We start from the raw sequence: 25,577 nt of genomic DNA on the forward strand, positions 1-25,577 counted from the left end.
TAAGCCGTGTCCTGTTGTGTTGGAATTGAATTGGTTATAGTGCACAGTAATCTACTTCATTGTCATCCCAGCCTTAACTGTAGCATAAGATTATTACACTGAATGTATATAATAAAAAGGCTTTCACTTCGTGTGTACTGCTTTAAATATTTTGGCACACCAGAGAAAGAAACTTTACGTGCAAGGCTTGATTAATCCTTTTTCTCTGTGTGCAGAACAAGTAGCTGCTGGAGCTCAAGGATAGAACCTATTAATAATGTCTCTGGCAGTCCCTGCCCTCCTTCAGTGTATTCTCCTCTCTTCATACCAAACTCCATCCTTATTATCACGTTGGTCCCTCTTTTGTTTCCCCAGTGAAGCACGTGGGTGTTCTCGCAGACCAGCACCTAATAGAAAAGCACCTCGTGTAAAAGATGTGCACGGCCTGGATTTCAGTATAGGGCAGGGAAAGGAGAAGGGGGTAGGGAGACTGCGGGGAGCCCCAGCCCTCGCGTTGTTCCTTACAGCTGTTAGCACTCAGTGTGGCAGAGCAGCCCCTTGAACCAAGCTTAGGGAAACTGCTGACCCCAGCAGCTGTGTCGGCGTGCTCCCAGGGGATGCTCGTGCACCCAGGAAGCGTTCACCCTCTTGGAGTGGGCGAGGAATTGCTGCCGCTCTCACTTTCCTAAGAGGAAGCTGGAGCAGGGTGAGGAAAAACATTCTGTGCAGGGCTGTATGATGAGTTGGCCCTGCAGCCGTCAGCACCTTCACTGCTCAGCGCTGAAGTCAGAGAGATGTAAATGTTCAGTTGTGGCGCTGGTGCCAAGATAATGAGTCGTTGTGTATGGAAGGTCATGCTGGCTTATTGTAAACCATTACTGACCTTGAACAAATATTAATCCTGAGCTCTGCCTGCTAACCTATACTCTTTATTCTAGAGAAAATGACTTAATCTTTGGCTTTCAATGAAAGCACGTTTCTTTACCAAAAAGTTTTCAACATCTTCTTGTCAGAAGTAGGTTCATAATTTGTATTAGAGTCTCATGAGCATATTAATAATATAATACAACAAAGAAAAATGGCACATGATGAAGGTTATAAATGAAAAATATTTATTATTCGGAAGGCTTTCAAGCAACTCTGGGTCATTAGATCAATAAAACATTTGGATTTTGAACTACTTGCCATTCTTGGTGCAGGGCCTCTGCAGAAGCAGCTTTGGGAGGATGAAGTGTTACGTTCCTGGGTGTCTGCAGGCTGTCTGCAGGCAGGTGCTGGGGTGTCTGATGGGAGAGCTGTGCTGTGAACATGCTACATCCTTCCCTGCTAGACCCTCAAGGGACCAAAGAGTGTTGCGTGATGCCCTCTTGTTTTTGTAAATAAGGTTGTTAGAAAATTGAAGGAAGAGCAACACCAAGAACTTGGGGTGACTGAGCTTGGGAGGCAGGGTCTCTGGGGGGGCCATGGCACAGTCCATCAGGCAGCAGCAATCCGTGCCACCTTTAAATCCAGGCTTGGTGATGGTATTTCTGCCAAGACTGTGCCCTGCTCCTCGCTGTGCCAGCTGCCTTACATCACCCAGGTGTTCCTCAGAACACAGCTGAACCAGTTCTTCCACCTGAGAAACAGCTTACTGCCAGCCAGAGCCATTCTATGATAGATGATGTGATTCCTCTAATTAAACTTTGCTCAGCCCTCCTGCAGAGCTGGCAGAAGGCGGGTGGCCCGGCCCAGTTTTGCAGGACAACCCAGGACAGGGAGCAGAGCCGTGCACCACAGCTGCTGCTGTTCAGCCCAGAGATGGCAGCATTTCACTGGTGGGCAACGCGGGCCCGCCGTACAGTGGGGACATTCATTTTGCTAAGTGCTTTGGGATCCTTTTGGCCAAAAGCACTGTGTAAAAATTAAGGTCATAAGGTGTCTGGGATTTTTGAAGAGCCAGTGTAACAGTGGTCTTTTATTATTAGCGAGTTTACAGCCAAGAGCTGTCCCGTAAATGAGCAGTGCATTTTAGGGATTTTTTTTTTTCCCTTTAAAAGTAGGAATGCTCGAGACATGAAAGGTGGTCTGGCAGCTTTTGCTGTAAGGCTTCTCTTAGTGTGAGTCTGTACACAGGTTTTGTGTCAACAGGAGAGCACCACCTCCAATGCAGACAGGCAGGGTCAGCACGGTGTGATGGAAGCGGACGGTGCACTTCTTGCAAGAATACAGTGTGTGTTGTGGGAGGGGAAAGAAGGGATAGGCTTTGGCTACACAGACTGTGAGCTACTTGCAATTACTTACAAAATAAATGCACAGAATCCATCATTTTCACTTAGAGTGCTTTTAATTTATTTCTTTTTCTTTGAGGGATAGCAGGGAGATGAACTAATACTCCATAAGCCCACGGTGGATGTAATTCACATATCAGCTCGGAAGCCAGGTTAATAGTAGCTGTGATTGCCTTCTTATTGTGTCACTGCTCGGATTAGTGTTGGAGTACAGATAGCCCCGGGTCCTTGAGACTATTTAAAGGCCTTCATATTTTCCACCAACAGCTGTATGAAGTTAAAGGGAAGGAGGCCATGGGATTTCTCTTTCTCAGCTAGTTTATTTGTGAGGTGCTGAGGTTAATGTGGCAATATCCCATGCTTAGTAGAGAAGCTTTTTGGCTTTAAGCATTGTGTGCGCTCTCTTCAGATTTATGATTTTGACCCCAGCGTGGCATTATCACACTGTCAGTGGGAGTGCGGGGCTGCTTGGAACCTCCAGCTCTCGGTGGTAATCGCTCTTAATTAGTTTACAGTTGAAACAATTGTCCATCTTTTTGCCTTTAACAAGGGAAGGTTGCGCTATCAGTGCTTGACTTCCCCGAGGGAGGAAATCCCAAGCGAGGTTATCAGGGAGAAAAAAGCTCTGGGCTCCGCTTTCAAAGCAATGCCATGTACGAAGCATGCATCAATCCTGTTAGTACTGCTTATTATTTCACAATGGCGCGTGAGGAATGACGGGCACAGGCCTTTTTAAGGCCTCTTGCAGACCTTTGTGCGCTCTCATCCCGAGTCAGGATTTTGTGGAATTAGGTGCTGATAAAAGCTAATTTTACACATTAAATTGCATTCTTTGAAATTGCTCTTTTAATTGCCGATCTTTTCCTCACTTCTCAGCAGATCTCTGCGAGCTTCCTCATTGTCAACTTTCTGCCAGGGAGCCCTCTGTGCCGCATCATTAGGGCTGAAATCTGCCATCGCTTAACATAACACACAGCGCTTACAACGGGGAGCAGCCCCCTCCCTTGCATGGGAGCACAGGCCATAATAGATGCTATAGTGGCAGCGCCAATGGGAGTTTTACCATGTATTTTAATGACTCGTGCTTGATTACATTTGCTAGATTGAACTGAAGTTCGCGTAGTAATTGGTGTGATTCCTAGGGGCTTCACATTTGACGTCCCTCGCTCATTAAAGAGCTCCAACAATGGCTGTTGCAACTTTCATCTCTCCGGTGACCCTCTCAGATATATATCCAGCCTTTCTCTTTTGATAAACTACCCAGCCCTGCATGCATTAACACGTACCCGTCTGCAGCCAGCCCCTCCCACTACCTTCTCTGTTGCTTTGATGATATAATTAAAAGTGCTGTGCATTATCTCCTTCTGAGCGATAAGTGTAGGTGCGCCAGCTCTCAGTCCTGCATTGTTTGTTATTCGATTCTCTCCGTATCAGCTGTTCTTCTGACTCGCTCATTTTTCATATGTTGTAAAGATTAGCTGATGGCGGGGGAGATCAGAGGCGTGGGGAGGGAGTGTGGCTTTCCATATTAGTAGCCAGATGCTCATTTGAAATGGTGATGGAGTTTGCTGTTATCTATTAGATTATTTGACTCCTGTTCTTTTACCTGAGGATAAACTGGTTTAAGTGTTAGTCAGTGAAAATTGGTATCATCCTTAGTGGCTTGTTATGAGACAGTGCTCTTATCAGCCCGGGTTAGCGTGGCTATTTTCTCCTCGAGTCTGGTTTACAGAAATCACAGTTTTGTTTATGCATATGCCCAAACTTGCCTGTTTGACCTCTGAGATGTGATTATAATATTAATCTATGGGACTATTCTGTTGCGCATCTCTTAGGTGGTCTGTGTTTCAGAGGATTTTCACTGTGGGACCTCCCTCTTGTTCAGCACGACATTCCCTTATTGTTCATATATTCTACACTGAAAGCCAACTTAGAGTGGTGCTCCAGTTCTTCTTGTGATCTGGCTGGACTTTCAGCACTCGAGGTGTGATGAAGCTGCTGAAAGGACAGCGCTGTGCTGCTCTGTCTGCTTACACAGATTTTAAGTAACTCTGTTGTAAAGTTGCTTAGCTACTTTTGTTTAATGCTGGCATGTAGTTACACATCCTCAATGCACTGAGGTGTAGCCAAACAGTGTCATTTCAGTTTGCAGGTGGGGAGACTGGATGTGTGAAAGCTGCTCAGACACTGGCAGCGGAGCTGGCACTTACTGAGGAATTCCTGGCTTATGCTGTTCTGCTTATAGCCTTGTTACCTTCTCCTGCCTTGTACTTAAAGGAAGCTTGAATAGAGAGAAAAAAAATGGCATACTGGCACTGAAGCTGTGTCATCTTCAAATTAAGAACTGTTCTTTTCCTGTTCTCTCTCTCTATAAATATATTAGTTAATATATTCATTTTATAAGTACAAGAGATCTTTTTTTCTCAGGGAAGATGGAAAAATTCTCTGTCCCATAAATCCCCAATGAGGAAACCATCCTCTGGATGCAGAACAGTAGCAAGTTTGCGAATTTGCAAATGCAAGGCCTCATTAAACTCAGTAGATTCCCTTTCCTTGCATAAAGAACATTGCTATTTGGGCTGACTTCCACAGCAACATCTGGGCCACTGATAACATCAGTACTGGAGCACTGCTAGGTGAGCTCATGTTTTGTTAATGAGGTATATCTATCACTTCTTAGTACCAAATACTTACTCCAAAGTGCCACACAACTCATGTACAGGAACTTTTCCTTACAAGCAGGCCTTACAGAATGTATCACTAGTTAATAATACCCTTGGTTTGATTTGAATGACGTGCTTGAGAAATGCCATCTGAATTCATGAAATCTTAAGACCTTTGGTTGTTCAGTGTTAATCAAGATATGCTCTGAAAAAATGGCTAGAATACTAGAATGCCTTGGTATACTAGATAAGTTTGGTATTAGCAAGCATTCGGTGTGTTAGTATTGGTTTATTTATCCATGTACTAGCCTAAGTTGAGTGATCCCTTTACTTAGCTAATTAGTAAAAGTGATCTTGATCGTAAACATCTGACTTTAGTGTGTCCTGGAATAAGAGAACAAAGTTGGCTGGAAGATGCTGGTAAGATGTATTCATTCAGACTCCATTACAAAATCTGGGTGTCAAAGGAGAAAAAATGAAAATATAGGTCCTTTCAGGTATAGGTTGTGATTTCCTTCCTTAATAGCCCCACGACATCTTGAACCATTCCAGTGTAATTGGACTGTTGGCTTTGTTCTTGAAACAGTGGATCTGATAGAGACTTCTGAGTTACTGAGATGCTAATGTGCCCCTGGTTTGAAAAGTAAGAATTCCCTGTTTGCCATTGTTTGGCTGATGATGAGAGGGAGTTTTCCTGATGTTTTCCATCTTATTGGACTGGAGGTGCAAATGCTTAGTAATCGAGCTATGGCAGTCATTTGTAATGTGTAGTGCTGGGAAGGTGGGCAGACCCCATCTCCTTCCCCTATTTGCCTCCAGGAAGAGCTGGAAAAAAACACAGTAGTGTTGTGTTTGCTAGTGGAACATGCACAGCCTTGCATATTAAGGCAGGCACTTAGCCAGAAGCTTTGAATTATTGTACCCTGACATTACCCACTGTAACTTTTAGCACTCTGGGCCCATTACTTTGGCTTCCTGCCCAGTAATGTGCAATTTCCACTTACATAAGAAGATGTAGCAGGAGTAATGACTCCTTGGAGGAGGTGTTTTCTTTCGCAGCAAATCAGCCCAGGGCCAGCAGGTGTAAGTTTGCAGACAGAGTCCAGTAATGGCAGCCTGCACTATTTTCCTGTCTGATAATCCAGCAGTGGGAAGAAAGAAGCAGATCTACCTTTGCAAACCTCTCACAATCCACTGACTTCATTGCAAAGCCAAAGTCTTGCAAACAGGCATGCAAAGCTCCATGATTATCATTTTTTTTCCTCTTCTAGGCACCCCAGGATGCACATCAGAACAGGGCTGATGGATGCCCATCTCTACTGTCTGAAGAAATATGTGGTAGACTTCCTTGTAGAAAACAGGTAAGAAACCAAACACAGTGTAAAGTCACAGCAGGTGTTTGCACTGACAGGTACTTCAGACTGGAGCTTTTAAAGGGAGGTTTGCTTCATTAAATTGGCTGCCAATGGAAAATAAGCTAATTAAAAACAAACAAACAGCTTCAATGTCATGAAAATGCTAAGCATTATGCCTGGCTTTCTTGCTCAGGCTTCTCTTTTAATCTAGTAATGGCAAAATAAAAGCTAAAATTTTTGCTTCGTTCTGCATCTCTTTTTATCCTAATGTAGCTGTGTTTCTTGGCTGCTCACTTTGCCAGGGCTCCCCCATTGTTAGGGCTGTGAATACATTTCTGACCTTTGGTTTCCCCCACCACAGTCTGTTTTGGCCTTTGAAATCACCTTTCCTCTCCCCCCTCACATCCAACACCGCTGCAGGTGGGCTATCTCTGCAGCATCCTATGTTTTTAGCTTGTGATGTTCCTCTGTCAAAACTCTGAGACCACCCACTGAGAGCAAGAAAAACATCCATTTATGGAAGTGCAGAAGGATCTTAGCTATAATATTTCATGAAATGGACAAAAAAAAAACCCACCCTTGTTTATCTTTAAAAAAACAAACAAATGAACAACTCTCCTCACAGTAAGTAGTTTGGTTTTGGAATTGATGTCTTGTTCCGAGAATTTTTGCAGCTCTCTCATCATGTACAACACATATATTGAATGCTCGCTGACTTCTCAAGAGTTTTTCTCCCTTTTAAGTAAGATGAAAGATAAAGGGGTTGAGTAAGTGTTGTGTTCCTGGTGCTTTTCTTAGTAGATAAATTGATGTGAGAAAACATTGTGGGTGGGTAAGTAAGGGGATTTGTGGTAGCCTTGACCATATACAAATCTGGTGATGCAGTTGTGTATGTGTTCAAAGGAGCTCTTTGAATAAGGTTCTGGGAGTGAGCTAAAATTAAGTGGAAAATCTGTGTTAACCCTCAGGGCAATTTCTTACCATGCATAAGAATAAAGCTTATCTGCTGCTGTGACTGGCACGTGGGAGCATTGTGCAAGTCATTTTAGATCCCATTGGTGTGTGAGAATGCCTGAAAGGTGAGAAGGCTTCAGGAGAAGGCATTTTAAATCTGAAATAAGCCTTTTATTACCTATATTTTAAAAAGTCGCTGACATCTTGGACTCTGTGGGTTCTGTGGAAGCATGAAGCAGTGTGTATGCATCTCTTTTGTCATAATACAACATGTAGAATTAATGCCTGGAAATCTCAGCCATGCAGTTTTGCTGGGATTAGGCACTGCTTGAATATGTGGAAACACTTCACACATTCAGTTTTTTTCTTGGTATACTTCATTCTCTTTTGAATTTGGGTCGTTGTGTTTGGGGAACAAGGACAGTCTTTGTCTGACATGTCACAGTGCATGAGGCCCCTAAACATAAACATTGGTCATTTCAGATTTCAAGGCTTTATCCTGTTTCCATTCAAGCTGGCAAAATCTTTGCTTTTATGAGTGGCATGATTTTGCCTAAACTCTATTAACCAAAGCCAGCGGAGTGAAATTCTGCTCTGCATTCCTCAAGTTGCCTCCAGATCAAGTCTTCTGGATTTTTGCAGGTTTATTCAGGGCTATTTTCCAGAGATCATTTTGTCTGTTTTGTTTTATGAAGCTGTCTTTATTTTACATAAGCCTTCATTACAAATACTGTCTAGCTGCTGTGATCCTGTGCTCCTCAGGTCTGACTGCCACATTTGCCTTACTTAAACAGCAGGTAGCTGCCTCGTTCACTTCATTACATATATGCTGCTAATCCTTTGAACTGAGAGGGAGAGAATCAATTGCTAGTAATGTGTTTAACTGGCAGATCTGGAGAATGGGCCTTTTGCCATGATGAATAAGTTGGGCTTTCAGGCTTCTGGCATCGGTGGGCATTTGTAGCTTGTTTTTCTTTGCTAAGGAAGGGGAGGACAGTGCATACCCAGAGATCTTTCCTTGTTTGGCAGCAATAAGCCAGGACTTTTGAAAGACCCTGCATAATATTTTTCCCTCAAAAGTCCTGACATCGACATAATTGTTTGGGTTTGGGGAATCTTTTTAATACTTTGGGTTTTAGTCTAGAGAAAGCGTACAGTAAGACTTTGCCTCTCTGCAATTTTGCCCCAGGACTGGAGAAGCTCAGATGCCTTGTTTAAGTTGTGCGTGTTTAAAACTAACAGCAGGGATTGAAGTGAACAGTGAAGCTCTTGTGTGGTGCCAGGAAGTACTGACACAGCGTACTTCCTCAATATTACAATATTTACATTGTGTTAATATTTTAACAGCGAGGCTTGATGGCAGGCAGAACACCTTTTTTCATTGTTTGTAGTTTTGCAAAGCGTTGGGGTTGGTTTTGTTTTTGTTTTTGTTTTTTGTTTTTTGCTGTATTTAATTCAAATTGTATTTTGACTTACGAGAGCAGAAAAAATCCTGCCCAGCAGCAAAAATATCAGGTCCTACAACTGGTCACTGCTCACCATTCTACAGAGGAAAGTTATGATTACTTCCAGGTCAAAGAATTGCATGCAAACTATTGTGGTTGTGTGTGTGGGATCTGTTGCTCAAGTGGGATAAAAGCCCAGTGTACTCCGAGTTTAGCTGCTGAGATGTGGTTAAAATGGCAACCAGCTCTCCCACCGAGAATGTAGTTTGCATATAGCTGCACCTGTAAGAATAAATTGCATTCCTCTGCTTTGATCAGGTTAATATATGCGTTGTATGTAAAGTCAGAAATCGCTAGCAACTACTAGGAAAATGGGGACGGGGGGGTGAACTGGCTGACATCTTGTTTTGTCCACACACGTGAATCTGATGCTAGGATTTGGGACAACTCTGTAATATGACACCCATAGAAAAAGGCTCCGTTTATTGTTCAGTTCCCAAATGGAGCATTATACAGAGGTTTTATTATCAGCACGGCCGCTGTCTTTGTGTTGCTGGACAAACCCCTTAATGTGTCTGTGCACTTGTTTCATCTTCTGTGTGGGATTGTTTGGAGAATAATCAGTGTGTGTTTGGCAACACTGAGACTGTACCTTGGGGGATGCTTGGAGAGGTCAAAACACTGTTCAGGAGTTGGTAATTCAGTTCGTAGTCCTTTAATACATCTTTATGAACTATTTTAAAAGGCCTGAATAACAGATTCTCTTGCCTGAAGTCTTATTGTGCTTTAGGAAACCATACAAGTTGCTGAGTTCTAAAAGCAGAAATCTGTACTGCCTTTGAATGAAAGTCAGAGGAAATGGGCTGTCTATTAGAAACCCCTCAAATCTGTACATCCTGACAAAAATGAAAGACATCACGGGCCTAAGAGTCTTTACACCTGGGAAATAAACTGCTTTTTCTTTCCTTGTCGAGGAAAAAATGGAGTTTGGTAGTTAATGTCTCCATCTCCATTTATCTCTCAGCCTCCAGTTTAACACGCATCTTTGTGAAATTGAGGCTTCAGGCATGTGACAGACCTACCCTTAATCTGCCAAAGTGAAACACAGGTGGTTCCACGATGACCTGGGGAACAGCCGAAGAAATTACTGCCCCAAGCAGTTTGTCCTTCCTTGCAGCTGGAATTGACTCCTTCCTCTCTCTCTGCTCCACTGCACCACCAGGGTGGACCCATCCTCCCTCATCCTCCTTGCTGTGACTCGAAGCTCTACTCTGCTCAACTGCACCACGGCTTTGCACAGTTAAAAATCTGTTCTCCCTGCACTCAGGCAGGAGCTTTTCTTTCCTAAACATTTCATTTTTCAGAATAAAGCTGGCCTTGGATGCTTTCATTTGGCCGTAGGTGCTGCTCTGCATGCAACGGGGAAGGCAGACAAGTGCTGGCTGCTGGAGCTACCCTGCCAGCACAGGGCAGCGACAGCTGAAGGTGAACACCTGCACTGCGTGATGAACTGCACAATATTGCTTTTCTTAAAAAGATCATTAGGCAGGTCCAGCCAGCAGGCAAGACAGCAGCAGAGGCTGTAGCTGGCTGGGGGCATGGCTCCACCCCACAGCTGGCGGGCCTCACACCCCTGGGGCCCTGGGGTGGCAGCCAGCACAGTAGCCAGTCCCCTTTTTGGCACTCTTCTGAGTGCTAGGTTGGAATCCTGCCTTGTTGCTGCATTCAGGGCAGATGGAAGAAGAGAGTCCTTATTCCTTTTTTCCTTGTGAACTTCATCTGTAGCGGAGGGCAGATTCTGGCTTTGTGAACACAGAGCGTTGCACAGACATGCACCCAGACTTCTTTACTACGTGCTGGCAGTTTGCTTGCTAACAATGCTGTCAGAGCTGCTAGCAAAGGAAATGTGATCAAAAGTGAAGTTGTCTTGTTGCATTCTGTTTTTTAGGTTATTTCTAAAGCTGTAGCCTGGTGAAATAATGTACCTGATAGGGGGAAGGGAGGGTAAAAATAAAGCAATCCTTTGTTTTGAAAATTTAAGTTTTAAAGGTGAATCTCTCTTTCTATCTTGCCTAGATGTTTAGAAGTATATAAGCAATATGCTTTTATGATACACATGTACATAAGTGATATTGTACCCAGTCATTTGTTACCTGTATGTGCACATCTGTTACATGTGTTCAGATCTCGTCTTGCTCACAGCTGAAAGCAGTAGCCGTGTGCAGTCTGCCATTTCCACCTCTTACTGAGGGATACCAGAAAATCGGAGGCCAGATTGAGGCTGCTTAAAACAAGGAAGTATGGGGTCATACTTCTTAAGTTACCTCTGCAAGTTATTGTTATTAAATGCTTACTTCACAAGTCAAACTCCTGGCAGTTAGGAAGTGCCACAGCTGAGGATTCCTGTGCAGCATTGTGATTCTGTATGTGCCACACATTACAGTGCAGTTTCCAGTTACATAACTCTGTTCTTTTTTCTTCTCCTCTGTGACATTGCATCATTTGGCACCTGAGATGTTCAGTGAAGGAGATACTGTTTAACATTATATTTAATTTCTGTAGTTAAGATTTCTTTCTTCTCATTGTTTAAATGTGTTCTGAGGATAGGGTAAATGCTTTCCCGTCAGATTCAGATGTTCATTGCTGCTACTAGAATAGTCTGTATGCATTTCATTAAATGTCTTTCCAGCACTTCTGTTAAAGAAGTCTTTCTCCATACTCAAAAGGGAAGCTAAGGCACACATCAGTTGAAGTTTGAAGCCTCTATATCTTCAGTATGCTGTTTTTCAGTCCTTACTATCGTATGGAGTTCTTGAAATGCTGGAAGAATCTTTTCTATTGATGACAGTTGCAAGGTGATTCTGAGCAAATCAAAAGCACTTAACCAGTAGCAACCTGCAGAAGTTGGATTTGTGATCTGCATTCAGCAGCTTCTGTAGATTCCTGTGACAGAAGGGAATTAAAAGAAAAATAGTTTTTCAGGCATCATTCATTTGCTTTAAATATTAGCAGTTCTCTTGCAGCTCTCTGCCTTGTATATTTAACACACATGTTCTAACAAATGAGGCAAGCATTCTTCTGCCTCATTACACAACCTTCATTTATCCCCAGGGCATAGTGCATCTTTACATTGAGTGAAGAAGAAATGGAGACTGGGGAGAGAGAAGTAGGTGAATACGTTTTTAAGGCTTGTGTCATAATCTGTACACACAAGGTCTTAATTAGGGTTGTATAAGCAACATAGGTCTGGCTTTTCTTAATTTGTGTGCCCAAACTGTTACCCTGATGTTCATTTAAAATTGTGTTTAAATGTGTGTGTATATATATGTATATGGAAGATACATGTATCAGTTCTAAGAATGAGATTCATATATATGTTCAATGAGGCTACTGTGACTCCTGCTAGTGGAGTAGCTGTTATCAGCACAGATTTATCACCTGTCAGGTCGGCCAGCAGAACGAGATCTGATGCTCTGAATTTATCCAGCTTGGCTGGAATTTGCTCTGTTACTCTGAGGAGCAGTGCATAAAGCAGCCCAAGTACCTTGTAGGATGGGACTCAAAGAATGAGCATGCCCAACGTAGAAGGACTAAGAAAATTTAGCTGCAGAAGAGGTCTTCTCCAAGTGTGTGCCTACAGTGGTTTTTCAGAGTGAGTTTGATGTAGTATGGGCACTTCTTATGTTTATGAATGTAACACCCTGACAAAAAGATGACTCTGTGCCAAATTGCAAGCATGGAAGTGCAAGAGCTTTTCAGCAGAGTAGCTGAAATATTTTTAGCATGGACAAAACAAAGTATTTTTCCATAATTTTGTTCTTGGAAATAGCGGAGACATTTTTGATGAAGCTGTCCAACAAAAATCAGCTTGAGGCAAACACCTGGCATGGGTAATTTCAGCCAAAACAGTTAAATTTTGGCAAAGTTTATAAACAGATGAGAACAGAAACTTCCAATAGGAAATGATAGGCAATTCATCTATAGGCACCCAGGTTGTACCACCTCCAAAAGCTATTTGTCTTGCATTTTGTTGCTTTTTTTCTAAAAACAGATGCCATTTTCTTGTTTGCTCAGATGTTACAGCTTCTCCATCGTGCACATGGGTGGCAATTGAGTTTCCTAACGTAAGGAGATTCTGAGTTCAGAAGAACCTGGTTCGAGTGCAGAGTCACTTGGGAACTGGGCAGCTCTGTGGCCAGGAGGAATGATGTATGTTGCTGGAAGGGCAAGAATGATAAACAGTGGCCCTGTAGTTGCTTTGGAAGCTCCGAGTAAGCATTCACAGTGCCTGGTCCTGGCCATGCTGAGTGCAGATATCGAGCCCCTGGGAAATGCACTGTTCCTGGGACTCCTGTCTTGTGGGGTGCTGGAGCTAAGGGAGCGAGGCAGCTCTGTGCTGCGAGATGGCAGAAGTGCTGCCTGCCAGGATGTGCTGGTAGAGAAGCTGTTTTTTCAACATGACGAATTTGCAGTAAACTTTATAGCCAAAGTCAGCATGACTTGTTTGCAGAGTCAAACGCTGTTTTTCTGAACTGCTGAAATACATAAGAACAAATCGCGTGAGGTCATTTTGCTCTGTCTTTCCAAGCTGCTTCAGCTGTGATCCCAGAGCAGGCTGCTCTTCTCTGCTCCCCTCTGCCCTGTCCTGAAAGCCTCCACTGGAAAGGGAGAGGAAGGCTTGCTGTCTGTGCTCAGTGTTCTGACATCTGTGGCTGTGGGAAGAGCTGAAGTGGAGTCGCAGAATGGCTGGGGTTGGAAGGGACCTTAAAGCTCATCCAGTTCCAATCCAGTAGTCTTTTGCTGCCCTCCAGACCAGGCTGCCCAGAATCCTATCCAACCTGGCCTTGAACACCTCCAGGGATGGGGCACCCACAGCTCTCAGGGCAGCCTGTGCCAAAGCCTTACCACCATCTGAGTAAAGAATTTCCTCCTGCCACCTAACCTGAATCTCCCCTCTTTCAGCTTAAAACAGTTCCCCCTTGTCCTATCACTATCAGACCGTGTAAAAGCTCGGTCTCTATCTGGTTTATAAGCTCCCTTTAAATACTGAAAGGCTGCACTGAGTTCTCTCAGTGAATTCTCTTCTTCAAACTGAACAAGCCCATCTACCTCAACTTTTCTTCATAGGAGGGGTGCTCTGAGCATCTTTGTGTCCTCCTCTGGACCCGATCCAACAGCTCCGCATCCCTCCTGTGCTGGGGGCCCCAGGCCTGGACACGGCGCTCCAGATGGGGCCTCACAAGGGCAGAGCAGAGGGGGATGGTCCCCTCCTCCTTCCTGCTGCCACCCCTGTTGATGCAGCCCGGGGTACAGCTGGCCTTCCAGCATGCAGGAGCACAGTGCTGGCTCATGTCCTGCTTCCCGCCCATCGGGACCCCCAAGTTCTCCTCAGGGTTTCTCTCAAGTTCTTCTTCTCCCGGTCCAATACTTACATCTGGGACGATGTGAGTATGCCCTTTGGATGGCATCCCTTCTCCGCCATAAATGATAAGGGTGGTATGAGGAAAGCAGAGCATCTCTGAATGCTGAAGGTGCGAGTGACTTGTGCTGAAGCTCCTGCTTCGATGGCTGTGTGCTATGCTGTACACAAAGGCCCCTGCAGGTTTATGTTAAGGTACTGCCCAGACTAAACCAGTACATTTTTTCTTTTCCCTCTCGAAATGCCTTTTTATCATTCAGGCTGTCACCTGTGTTTCCTGGCAAGGACTGCTGGCTGGGGGAGGTCTGGCAGAGCTGAACACCCAGCTTGGTGGTCTTTGTGTGGCTGCCTGAAAGATGGCTTAAAACAGAACCTGCTCTGTGAATACCTGCGAGTTAACATGTGTCAGCCGTGTGGCTGGAAGGTTTCTCCTTTGCTGAAAAGAGAGATTTTATAATGAATACTTTCCTTGTGATTTAAATGGGTAAATAAACAAATAGCTCCTACAGGAAGTGTACTGTGTACGGATAGGGCAAATAGATTGTAGCTCTCCAAACAAGGAAAAGAAGATGAAAAAAAAAAAAAAAAAGAAAAAGAAAACAAGCTCCTTCTTAGTGCATTTAATCTATTAGAATGTGAAATAGCAATTTATCTTTTCCATTTCCTTTCCTTGTCAAACACATCCAGCTGTTGGAGCTTTCTCTGTTTCTTACTCGAAATGCCAGGAATTGAATTTGTTGATGTTGTCATCTTCTTGCGGAGTGTCATTGCTTTTATCACCTTCCCTTGATACCCCTTGTGCTCACTCCTGTAACCTCAGGGGGGAAAAAAGCCTAATGATTCACAGTAGATTTAAAGAAATTAGGATTTTTCAGCAAACCATTTCTGTAATAAATATATTTTTTCTTCCTGTTAGTGAACTACCTGGGAACAGACATATCTTTGGATGTGCAGAATTGGAGCTGCTTATCTTTATGAATAACTGTGGATCTGTCTTTGAGACCACAATATGCCCTATTGGCCACGCGCCGGAGCCTCCTGAGTTACAGTTAGCACAACATTCGGTTCGTGCAGGCAGCTCCCAATGCAAGTTTTTGTAAAGAAAGTGTTAAAATCTGTTAATTTGTCCTCCAAGCATGACTTACAGCGTCAGATAGTGACCCTTTGAGTTCCCTGTGAAAAGTAAATACGTGAAGGACACGCAAAAGGCTATTCAAATGGCAGTGCAGGCATTACAGGAAAATGTCGATTGTGAGGGACTTCTTGCAGTCCTCTAATCCATCCTTCTGCTCAAAAGAGAGCTGATTTCTCTGTTGCTCTGGGCTTTTTGCAGTTGTTTAGAAAATCTGAAGGATGGAGTCTGGGCCTTGTCCCAGGACTGTACCACTCACTGGAAATTCTGTTTTCCTTACATCCCAACTGGAATTTCCAGTGTTGCAGCTTGTGTCTGTTGTCTCTTACCATTTTATTGTGCAGCTCTGAGAAAAGTCTGGTAGTCTTCTATGTTAATTGACTTCTGGTAGTGGAAAACTCTGATCAGATTTCTCCGCAGCCTTTTCTTCTCCAGGATGCACAAACCCCACTCCCCCAGCTTCTCCTCGTGCATCATGTGCTCCTGGCCCTCTTGGTGGCCTCAGCTGGGCTTGCTCTGATCTGATAATAAACATTAAAAATTAACTATTTTTTCCACTGTTCCACGCAGTTGTGGTTTCCTTGGGTATAGCCTTCACTCAGTCTGCCTTTTATCTTTGTATGAGAGCAGGGATTTGAACTGCTGGTGAATGATAATTCTTTCATCTACTTCTGAGTTGGGTTTGTTTGTTTGTTTATTTGTAAGTCATCACCGCTTGGACAGTGTTATCCTAAGCATTCTTTCATCAGTGCAGTACATTCTCTTCCACAAAGCAGTACTTGCATGTAAGCTAATACTTGAGGTGAACAGATTATCTTGTTTTGTTAGATGTTTTCCTGTGAGGATACAGTCCTTCCATGTGATGTCATGGCATATTTCACTCGTGGTGGAAGGCATAATTCTCTTACATTTTCTGTTCACATGGCCTGAACTCCTCCCCAAGATTTTGCAGCTTTAAAGAATTTTCAAGGTAATGTTTTCACTTCTCCTGTTCTGGTTTGTTTCTAAATCTCTTCCATACCACTTTCTGAAATGCTAAGCTTCTACTCAAGACTTGAATTTTTGAAAAAGAGAGCAGACAGTAATTGTTTCCCTCCCATTCTACTTCTCAGAGTTATTGTGTTCTAGGTGTTAGTTCCACATCAAATTTCATTGTGCCTCAACCAAGGCAAATGAAATGTGAGCAATAAGAAATAACAGTGCCCATAGTACTGTTGCTGATTCCATTATTTCGTTGAATCATCATGGTTGGAGACTTTAACTTTCTGCATATGGGAAGGAGAATATGTGCTGCTAATGCTGATAGAGCCCTCATGTCTGAACAGAGGTGTTTTCAGCAGGCAGTGAACTATCTGTAGGTGATTTTTTTTGAGTTCCAGTTTGAATATGATGATAGAGTGTGCAGTAAGGACTGGTCAAAGCACATTGTCTTCAATTAAAATGGAGCAACCACAGAATGCCTCATTTACAATAAGGAGTAAGAAATTAAATATATATGTGTGTGTATGTATATATATATATATACATGTATATATACATAACATTTTGAACAGAGGTGGAATTCGTCGGCCAAAAAACTTCAAACTGAAGTTCTTCAGGAAAGGATAAAGTGAAAATTGACACAGAAGCAAAAAGCATTTTGATCTTTTCATGGGGGAGTAAAACACGTTGCACATGCCCTAATAAAGACAGCAGAATTGTTCTATAGGGAGAGGTGGAGCAAGGATTAATCATCAATAATGAGGGGGGGAATTAAGGTAGAATGTTTGTTCGGACAAACAGTGGGAAGTGGGAATTGTACAGGTGATAGCAAGACTGAAAGAATGAAGCACCAGAGCTTCCAGGTGTTCTCCCAGACTGCTGGAATGCTGGACATGTTGTTAAGGCTGGTCAAGAGCGCATCCATTGGAGTGCAGAACAGCAAGCATAGCATCTGCATGGAGAAAAAGGGCAAAGTGATGTGAGAATCTTCAGTGCCTTTAGTGCGTCCTCAGTGGAGCAAGGTGAAAGATCTTAGCATGAAGATGGAGATGCATCTACGTTTTTTGATACTGAAGTGCTTTATACAGGCAAGTGATGAAGTGCTTAAATCTATCTAAACGTATACAGCTGAAGTTTACATAGTTTCAGTTTTATGGATACAAGTCGACTTGACTAATGCATCAGATGCATGTGTTTATTTAGGCACGTTATCAGAAAGCTTCTGTTTGATGCGCTTTTCAGGAAGGGAGCCTGATTTCAAAGGCATTTAGAACAGAACTGATAACTCAGACACAGATGGCCATAAAGGCGGAGGTGGGAGAGAATGGGGAGAGATGAGTTCTGGCAAGGAAGCGCATTGGGTGCAGGTGCGCTTGTTTGAGAAGAATGGGATGCTGTCTGGGAATGAATGAGAGCCATTCCTCAGCAGCTCATGCAACCTTCCAGACACCCTGGGTGGCCTCTGACGGCCACAGCCGTTGGTCAGAGATTTCTAAAAATGTCCAAGCTTGCTGGCATTCCCCTGCAAAAGATGCGTTAGTCTGGAGCTGTGTGGTGTTCCGGGCTGTTTTGGGAGTGGGCAGAGTTAAGGTTACGCAGATGATCTGAACTAATTGTGTGCATGCTTTCAAAGGATTTAACTATGAAGTTGAGGAGTTTTACCTTCTGTGGTCAGTTTTTGAAAAAGCTGTCTTGTTTCCAAAGGGTTTTTTGGCAGAAGTGGAAGTAGATCCCTTCTCCTTCAAGTGCATCCAGACTTGGTGGAACTTGAGAGCAGCTTTTATGTATGTGGTTTGCATCCATACCATCCCTTTCCTCACTTTGATCTCGATCTTCTCTGTGTTATGGTGTCTCTGACTGGCACTGGTGTGCTGCCGTCTGCTTTCCCTCCATCATCCAGAATGCAAGGATTCCACTGGTGATTCTGTTGCTTTAGGAAGTCATTCATAATCTGTGTGGTTATATGGGCTCGCTCTGCAATGGCTGCTAACGGTGCAGAAATGGGTCAGAATTGAAAGTTTGGTTTAGAAAATAATATGGAAAGACAAATGAAGCACAAATGCAGTCATGTGGAATTGCCTTCTCGTAGAACATTTCTCAAAGTTTGCTTGTGTTCACTGTAGCTCCACAAATAATAAGACACTGAGAAAAATCTTAATTAATACGAAATTTGGGAAGGGTGTCAAAGAGATTTACTCCTTTTGTAGTAGAAATTTTGGGAGTAGAAGAGGACAGTACAGCAGGAAATAACATCTGTTTGATGCTACGAGTGGTGCTGGAGGTTTTTGAATCAGACACGAGGAGCTGCTTGGTGATTTATTGGCTTGCCTGATTACCTTGGAGATTTCCTTTGTTATAATTAGCCTGGGGAATACCAAAAAAAGGCAAAAAGATTATTGGAAGATACAGGAGGAGAATTCGCCTTCTGCATGGATGTGGCACACCCAATAAATTTATCATCTGATACTTCTTCCTTTTGTATACAGTCCTTGTCGGCTTTCTCCACATTCTTAGCATGTCTCAGAAATTCCAGCATTTTTAGTAGTGAATCAGTGAAAAGAAGGGGAAAAGGACTGTAATTGCTTTTTCCATTGTGCTTGTTAAAACCACATTGTGGGAAATGGACCCAAACACTGTCTTTTAAGTGGTGTTGAGTCTGAGGCAGGTGCTATTAACTCAGGACTGCATTAACTCTTTTCAAATCTCTTTCCTGTTTCCTTGAGGAAACATGCCTGCTGTATATACGTGGCAAGGGATGTTTGCCTGCCTCTTGCATTGACATTTTAATTTGGTCCATGATACAAATATCATTTCCCTAATCCCCCTTGCCCTGACCCTGTTTTGTCTTTTCTTCAAAGTGAGTTGACTTTTTTTTTCATAAGGAGGGGGGAGGAGATGGGAATGGTGGCTGGCTGCTCTAGTTTGGAGCATTAAATGCTGGGGAAAAAAATCTCAGAGTAACTGTTGTTTCTTTCTTTGTATTCACATGGAAATTTTTAATCTCCATCAAAGGATCAGGAGAAAATAACGTGGAGATTCAACAAGAGAGCTCCCAGCTTACATGGAATTTTTAAATGTTATTTGGCTTTATCCTTTAAGCGATGAGAACCATGAACTATGTACCTACAGCGTTCAGAATTAACTTTTCTCTTTCTTCCAACACACCCTCCTTTTTTTTCCCCCTTTCTCTCTCCCTTTTTCTTACATCTTTATTGTTCTGAGTAACCGTGCAACTTTTTTGGCCAAAACTATGAGTGCCTTAGGATTTGTTTAGTTGTATTTATGTATACGTTTCTAACATTAATTACGAGCACCAGTCTGAAATACAGACTCATGTTTCCTTTTGATGTGATCTGAAGAATCTTTATGGAAAGACACTGAGCTACAATTAGAGCCCAACGCACTGTATGCTTGCAGAATAGTCCAGGGCTAACATTGGACTGTTGAAAAATAAAAGAGACAAAACCAGGTATCAGAAGAGCTCACGTTCTGCTTGCTTGTGGCTGTGGTTCGCAAGCAGTATCTGCACCTGTAGTAATAGTGGTTGTGCTAATAATGACAGCAAGTGAGACCCCCTGGAACCAGCCTAGGGAGGTGAGCAGTGGATTTCACAGGTGGGTGCTGACAGCAATGGTAGTTTTCACACTTTGTCACAGATTAATAAGAAAGGGAAGATATTAAAATGCTAATACTCATTAATACTCTTTTATGGGTTTAACGTGAAACATGGAAAATGAAAATGAATGACAGCTGGTAAATGGAACTGACAGTCCTGCTCAGGGCTGTAAGAAATAGCTGCAGGAAATAAAAGCTGTGTGATCCCCATTTCTGCATTGAGTCATGCCAAGCAGCATCTCCTAGTACTGAGATTTCTGCAAGATAACTTACATTTGGACTTAAGTAGACTGTTTTATTGCTGTAAAGTACTTGTTGAGAATTTTTCTTTACCAGCATTGGCCAGAGGGCTGTTATTCTGTGTCATCTGAAAGACAGTCTTCAGCAATATAAACACCTAGAGCAGAAATAACAGCTCATTGAAACATAATTGTGATATACCTTTGGCTTTTTGTTGTTGTTGGTTTTGGTTTTGTTTGTTTTGTTTTGTTTTAGGCTTTTTTTTTACATCTTTTGTGTCTGTTTGTTTGCTGGGTTCAGTTGGCTTCATTATTCTTCGTTTCCCACAGAAGTTTCAATAAACTTGCCTGCATCCCAGAGGCAGCTGCATTTCAGCAACAAGTTTAATCTGGCTCCCTGTGGGCCATAATGGATGCAATGTAATGTATGCAATGCAGAGAGGTATGAGCTTCAAGCATCCAAAGAAACTTAATTCTGCTGTATCACAGACCGTTCTGTTTGTGGGTGAAACTCAGTGAAAAATTCTGCATAGTTGTGTTTAAATATGAAATTGAAGGATGTAGGATATTTTCACCAAATGTTCTTAATGAGTTAAAATTCTGACTTCAGCACAAAGCTGAACTCTGCCTTTTCTGTCATGCAGCAATGCCAGGAGGATCCACTGCACAGGGACCAGACGTAAAGGAGTTCTAAAAGCATGGCACTTCTTTCTCCCATGGCGGCAGTACTTAGTAAAGTACTTAGTAAAGTAGTTTGACCAAGTATCTTCATGTTTTACATTTTAAATAAGTTTAACTTTGTATATTCTAGGTTTGTAATTCTTCATTGTGAGGAGAGTTACCAGGTCAGTGCAGGACAGCTGAGTGTAAATGGATGATGTGCTCTGAGCTAACATTAGATATACAATTTGCCAGGATTCCTTTGTTTTTTATATATAAAAAAAAATCTCTTGGATTTCCAGCTGTTTCTTGTGTATGAGTTCATCTGCCATGCTGTCTTCATTCCCCCTGTGTACACACTGCCACTTGATGCTAATTTCCCATTTAGTTGTGACCTATTACTTGAACAGAAGATTCCATCCTGTAGTTATTCCTTTTCTATGCTTAAAATGTTTTTCTAATTGACCCCTTCCAAAACTGCTGCCCCATCTCCCATTATTCTCAATGAACTGAAGCCCCCAGGTGCTGCAAGGTTAGTACTCTTCCTTCACAAGAAACAGTTTATTGGCACTGTCAGTCTTTGGCATTTGAAAACTGAAAACCTGCTACTTTTTGCTGAGGTGAAAACAGGCAGATGTCACTTCAAAAATAAAATGTTAGGGAATGAAGGACCACAAAAAAGGCTTGTCGCTTTGGCTGAGTTTATGGAAGCATGTTTGTTTTGGCAGATGTTCCTCAAAAGCAGGTTCATTTTTGTCGTCTACACCGTCTGGATTTGCCTCTGAGGTGTCAGACCATGCTTACTCACATTTGGCTTATTGTTGGGTTCATGCCAAAGTTTTGTATGCCCTCCTCTGCTCTGCCCATCCGTTCACTTTCTTTCTCCTGGATACGGTCAGATTTCTCTTTATGGGTATTTCATTCCTACTTCTTGGTGCGACAGAAGAAAACAAGCTTAGAAACCTCTGTGATGCCAAGTTTTGCCATTTGAAGAGAATACAGAAGATTGCTTTCTTCAGAACGTGCAGTCTCGCACTTCTCAGTATATGCCTGTGTAGTTCAGGATTTTGTTATGAGAGATTTTAACACTCCGGATCCTTTTTGGTTTGTTTTCTCCTTACCCTTGATTACAGGCAAACTGCTGCTTCCAAAGTCTCGATAATTTTTCTTTGACGAAATTTCTTCAGAGCTATTCCTGCTTTGATTTGAATTCCTCTCCTAGTCCCAGCCAGATGTTTGCTTTGCCCGGTTGTTGACAGATAATATTCTCACGCTATCACTTCATATTTCCACGATTGCAAGATCTGTCACAAAAAAATCCTGGATTTTTGTCACTGAGAGCCTTTCTGTAAATGTTTTAATTCTTTCCAAAGGCAAATTCCTTTAACGTTGCAAATATATTCTGTTCAAAAAGCAAGCAAAGGCAAACATTCCCAGTTTTCCTTTTCCAGTAAGAAGAGTGTGTTCCTGAGCCACATCTTACGGGTGACCCAAAGATTTTCTCTACCTTTGCTGCAGGAATGTGGTTAACGCTTCAGAGAATTGCAGGAACACTTTCGGTATTCAGCCAGGAAAGAGTAAAACATCCAAAAACAGTCCAAACTTTGTCTTTCCCCCCTTTCCACTGCTTTCATTTCCTACCGTGTTGTGTTGTCCTCTGCATCAGACTATTTGAGACTGCCAAATACTTGGATATTTTATAGGTAATATATCTTACAAATGCCATGGCCTGCCTCTGAGGGAAACACGGGATTGTCGGTTTTGGATGGAGTATAAAACCTGAGCAGGAAATCATTGCCGAATGGCACAGCTGCAGACAAACATTTCGGGCTAGTAAACTGCCCATCTGCACAGCCACACGTGTGCTGGGACAGCCGTGGTGTGCGGCTGCCAGTGGTTGGTGCTGGGAGATGCTGTGATTAACAAATGGGGGTCTGCTTCGTTAGTCCCTGAAATGCTGCTGTCTGGAGATGACTGTAAGGTTTGGAAGGAGGAAGGGAGGTTGCAGACTAGAGAAGAATCACAGATCCAGGGTGGCTCAGATGATCCTGTTGTGGCAGCTGGAAGATGTGACAGCCTACAGTGAAGGACTGAACTCCACAGTTTGTAGAGAAGGAAAACGCTGTGTTTCTTCTTAGTCCTGAACCAGCGATCACATCTGGATCTTCCCCTCCAAGTTACAGACAGCGAAGACTGTCTCGCTCTTTAGTTGTGTTTCACTGTCGTTCACCTGAGCAGGGACCTGAGAGGGGGTGAGCTGTGTTCCTCTAGCAGTGAGCTGTTTAAAATTCCGCTTTGCTGGAGTTTTCGCCAACTTAAATCTCTTCAGGAAGCTCATTCTAGCACTTTCCTCTTTTAAATTAACCTGGTATTTGTGCCTATTTTTGCTATTTCCTTTGTAAATAGCTCCTCTTTTTTACACAGTATCTTTTGATGAGTTACGTAGCCAAGCTCTCTGTTTAGTTCTCCCAGTCCCTCCTCTGAAGTTTAGCACTTCCTGTTATATGTGCCAAGTTTGAGTTTATTTTCCACATGATTTTCCCAAGCACTACTTTCAATAATCCGCAATTCAGTAACAAATGCAGATTGTTAAAATAATGGAACAACAACAATAAAACTCTTTTAAGACTGCAGCTCATGCACTGCAACTGTAAAAGCTATTCATTTGTTGTGGGTTTTTTTCCAAATACTTTATTGAAAAATAAAACTACCTTCTAATAGTCAAAATTAAATTATAAAAGTTATAATCCCATTGTACTGTAAGGTTTCTACACTGATATTTGTCTGTTGGGGGAGGTTTCTCTTGATTTATTGTGATGCATAGATGGCTTGGATTGAAGTTCTTCCTTGATCACAAACCTTTCATAATTTCCCTGACCTTGGTATTGGGGTGTCAGAAAGAAAAACTGAAGTCTGTACACAAGGAAAATGAGCCAGCTGAGGTATTGGGAATCTTTCCTATTGATTATGATGTATTTTGGATCGGGCCACCTAAAGAGTATGAAGCTCTTGGAACTGATTAAAATGTGTTGATTTTGTTTGCTAAAATACTGAGTCTTTAAAATGTTTTTCACATTTTGTGTGAGCAGGAGGACATCATTAATGTCTGTACCATAAATATCTTCATTTAGGAATCAGATATTTCAGATAACTTTGAGCATTTCCACATTTTGATCATAAACAAAATGAGCTTCTGTGGGTTTTTCCCTATAGGCACTTTATTCTCTCTTTTCCTGTAAACAGATGCCATTTTTAAGCCACATAAAATGGATTGCAGTTGTGGCCATTACGATATTGGCACTGTTCTACATTCCAGCTGCACACAAGCACGAATTGCAGAGTGGTGCCTTATTAAATTATAGGCATCTCTGTTAAGATACAGGGGAATTACTTCTGAAGATGAAACTTTTTCCTTATTTGCAGTCTTCCTTTACAATTTAATGCGTTAAGGAAGCACGTGAGTAATGAGCATTGCCTTAGTGCCACTATGTTATGTGTGTATGTTGAACTACCAGGCATTTTTATCCATCCTCATGAAAAACCTGCCAAGTATCTGTTATTGTTATGCAAAAAAAAAGGAAGAAGGCGCTGGAATTGTAGTGTTTGTGGACTTAATGAGTGCATCTCCTTCCCCAGGACAATCACATCACTCCGGAGTGAGCTGATCCCACATCTGGTTAGGAAACAGTTCTCTGCTCCTACATCATTGCAGCAGGGACAGGACAACAAAGAAGAGGGCCGAAAGAAAAAAGAACAAGCACCTCTAGGTCAGTATGAGTATCAAAAATGTGGTGAATGCTTAAATCACCTATGCTGCAAATGAATTATTGTATAGAAATATTAATTATTTTTTCTTGTACTTTCTGATGGCAAAGGTTCTAGTAATTTTCCTTTTCAGACGGTATTGTGCATTTAATAAATATTTTTAGTGTAAATCAAGCATCAATCAGCCAGGTGCTCCGTATTTATTTTTCCAAAATACAGTATATGTAAATGCACTTTTGAAAACGTAACTTCAGGAGGAAGTTCTATTGTGTAGAGCAACAGACAAAGCCATAACCAGGAACTTGATGAGATCTCAGATCTTGACATTTATTTTTAGCATTTCCACAGTCTCCTTGTGTGACCTTGGGCAAAAGATCGCATCTGTCCCAATCCCTTGATTCCCACCTGCAGAATAAAAATAACACTTACTCACTGCACGTGATAAAATCTGTTAATGATTGCTCAGTATCTAACCATTCGGGTGATGTGGGGCAAAGATCTCCCCTCACCAACAGTATTTTAATAGTACTCCTCTTCAGAAAGCATTTCATTAAATCCTGTCTAACTTCATGCATGTGTGTGTTCTCCAGACATTTATAGTTTCATAAAGGAAGATAATAGCTTGCTGAAACCTGCTCCAGATAACTCCTGTTGGAATGATCACAGAGGAGATATGAACGAAACTCTCCATGAAGGAAAAATACGCTGCTACGTCCATATAATGAAAGAGGGGCTGTGCTGCCGAGTCAATACGCTTGCGTTGTATATTGAAGCTAATCGACAGGTGAGAACAGTGAACTGTCGTGGGAATGCAGCAGTTTATGGGACATTTTAGTCTCCCTGTGTGAGTGGCTCCCTGTGGTACTGCTGAGCAGTGTGTGGGAATTGAATCGGTGCCGTGTTATCTAGGTGCATCACCCTCCTGATTGCTGCACAGGGACATGAGACAAGGAAGCACTTCTGTCACTAATTTCCTCCACAGCTTTGATTTAGCCTAGAAAACTACCACAGATATTCTGCTGATTTTGGGGAGTGACAAAACTTGCAGCCAAAGAGCCAAGAAGTGTGGAAAATAAGGTTGGAAGTAGCTTCAGTAGTTC

The 25,577-nt window shown here is 42.5% G+C and overlaps 2 protein-coding genes across 2 annotated transcripts in view; one reads left to right on the forward strand and one right to left on the reverse strand.

The window, feature by feature from the left end:
- AKR1A1 (aldo-keto reductase family 1 member A1) overlaps positions 1 to 25,577 on the reverse strand; it is a 357,612-nt gene that overhangs the window by 295,769 nt on the left and 36,266 nt on the right. The window lies entirely within an intron of this gene.
- EIF2B3 (eukaryotic translation initiation factor 2B subunit gamma) overlaps positions 1 to 25,577 on the forward strand; it is a 92,175-nt gene that overhangs the window by 39,483 nt on the left and 27,115 nt on the right. Inside the window, exons 6-8 of the mRNA XM_048944993.1 lie at positions 6,184 to 6,273; positions 24,349 to 24,479; positions 25,068 to 25,261. Coding sequence (XP_048800950.1) covers positions 6,184 to 6,273; positions 24,349 to 24,479; positions 25,068 to 25,261 — 415 coding nt within the window. The remainder of the gene's footprint in view (positions 1 to 6,183; positions 6,274 to 24,348; positions 24,480 to 25,067; positions 25,262 to 25,577) is intronic.

The sequence above is a fragment of the Lagopus muta genome, chromosome 5, assembly GCF_023343835.1.
Source record: "Lagopus muta isolate bLagMut1 chromosome 5, bLagMut1 primary, whole genome shotgun sequence".
NCBI classification, from domain to species: Eukaryota; Metazoa; Chordata; class Aves; order Galliformes; family Phasianidae; genus Lagopus; species Lagopus muta.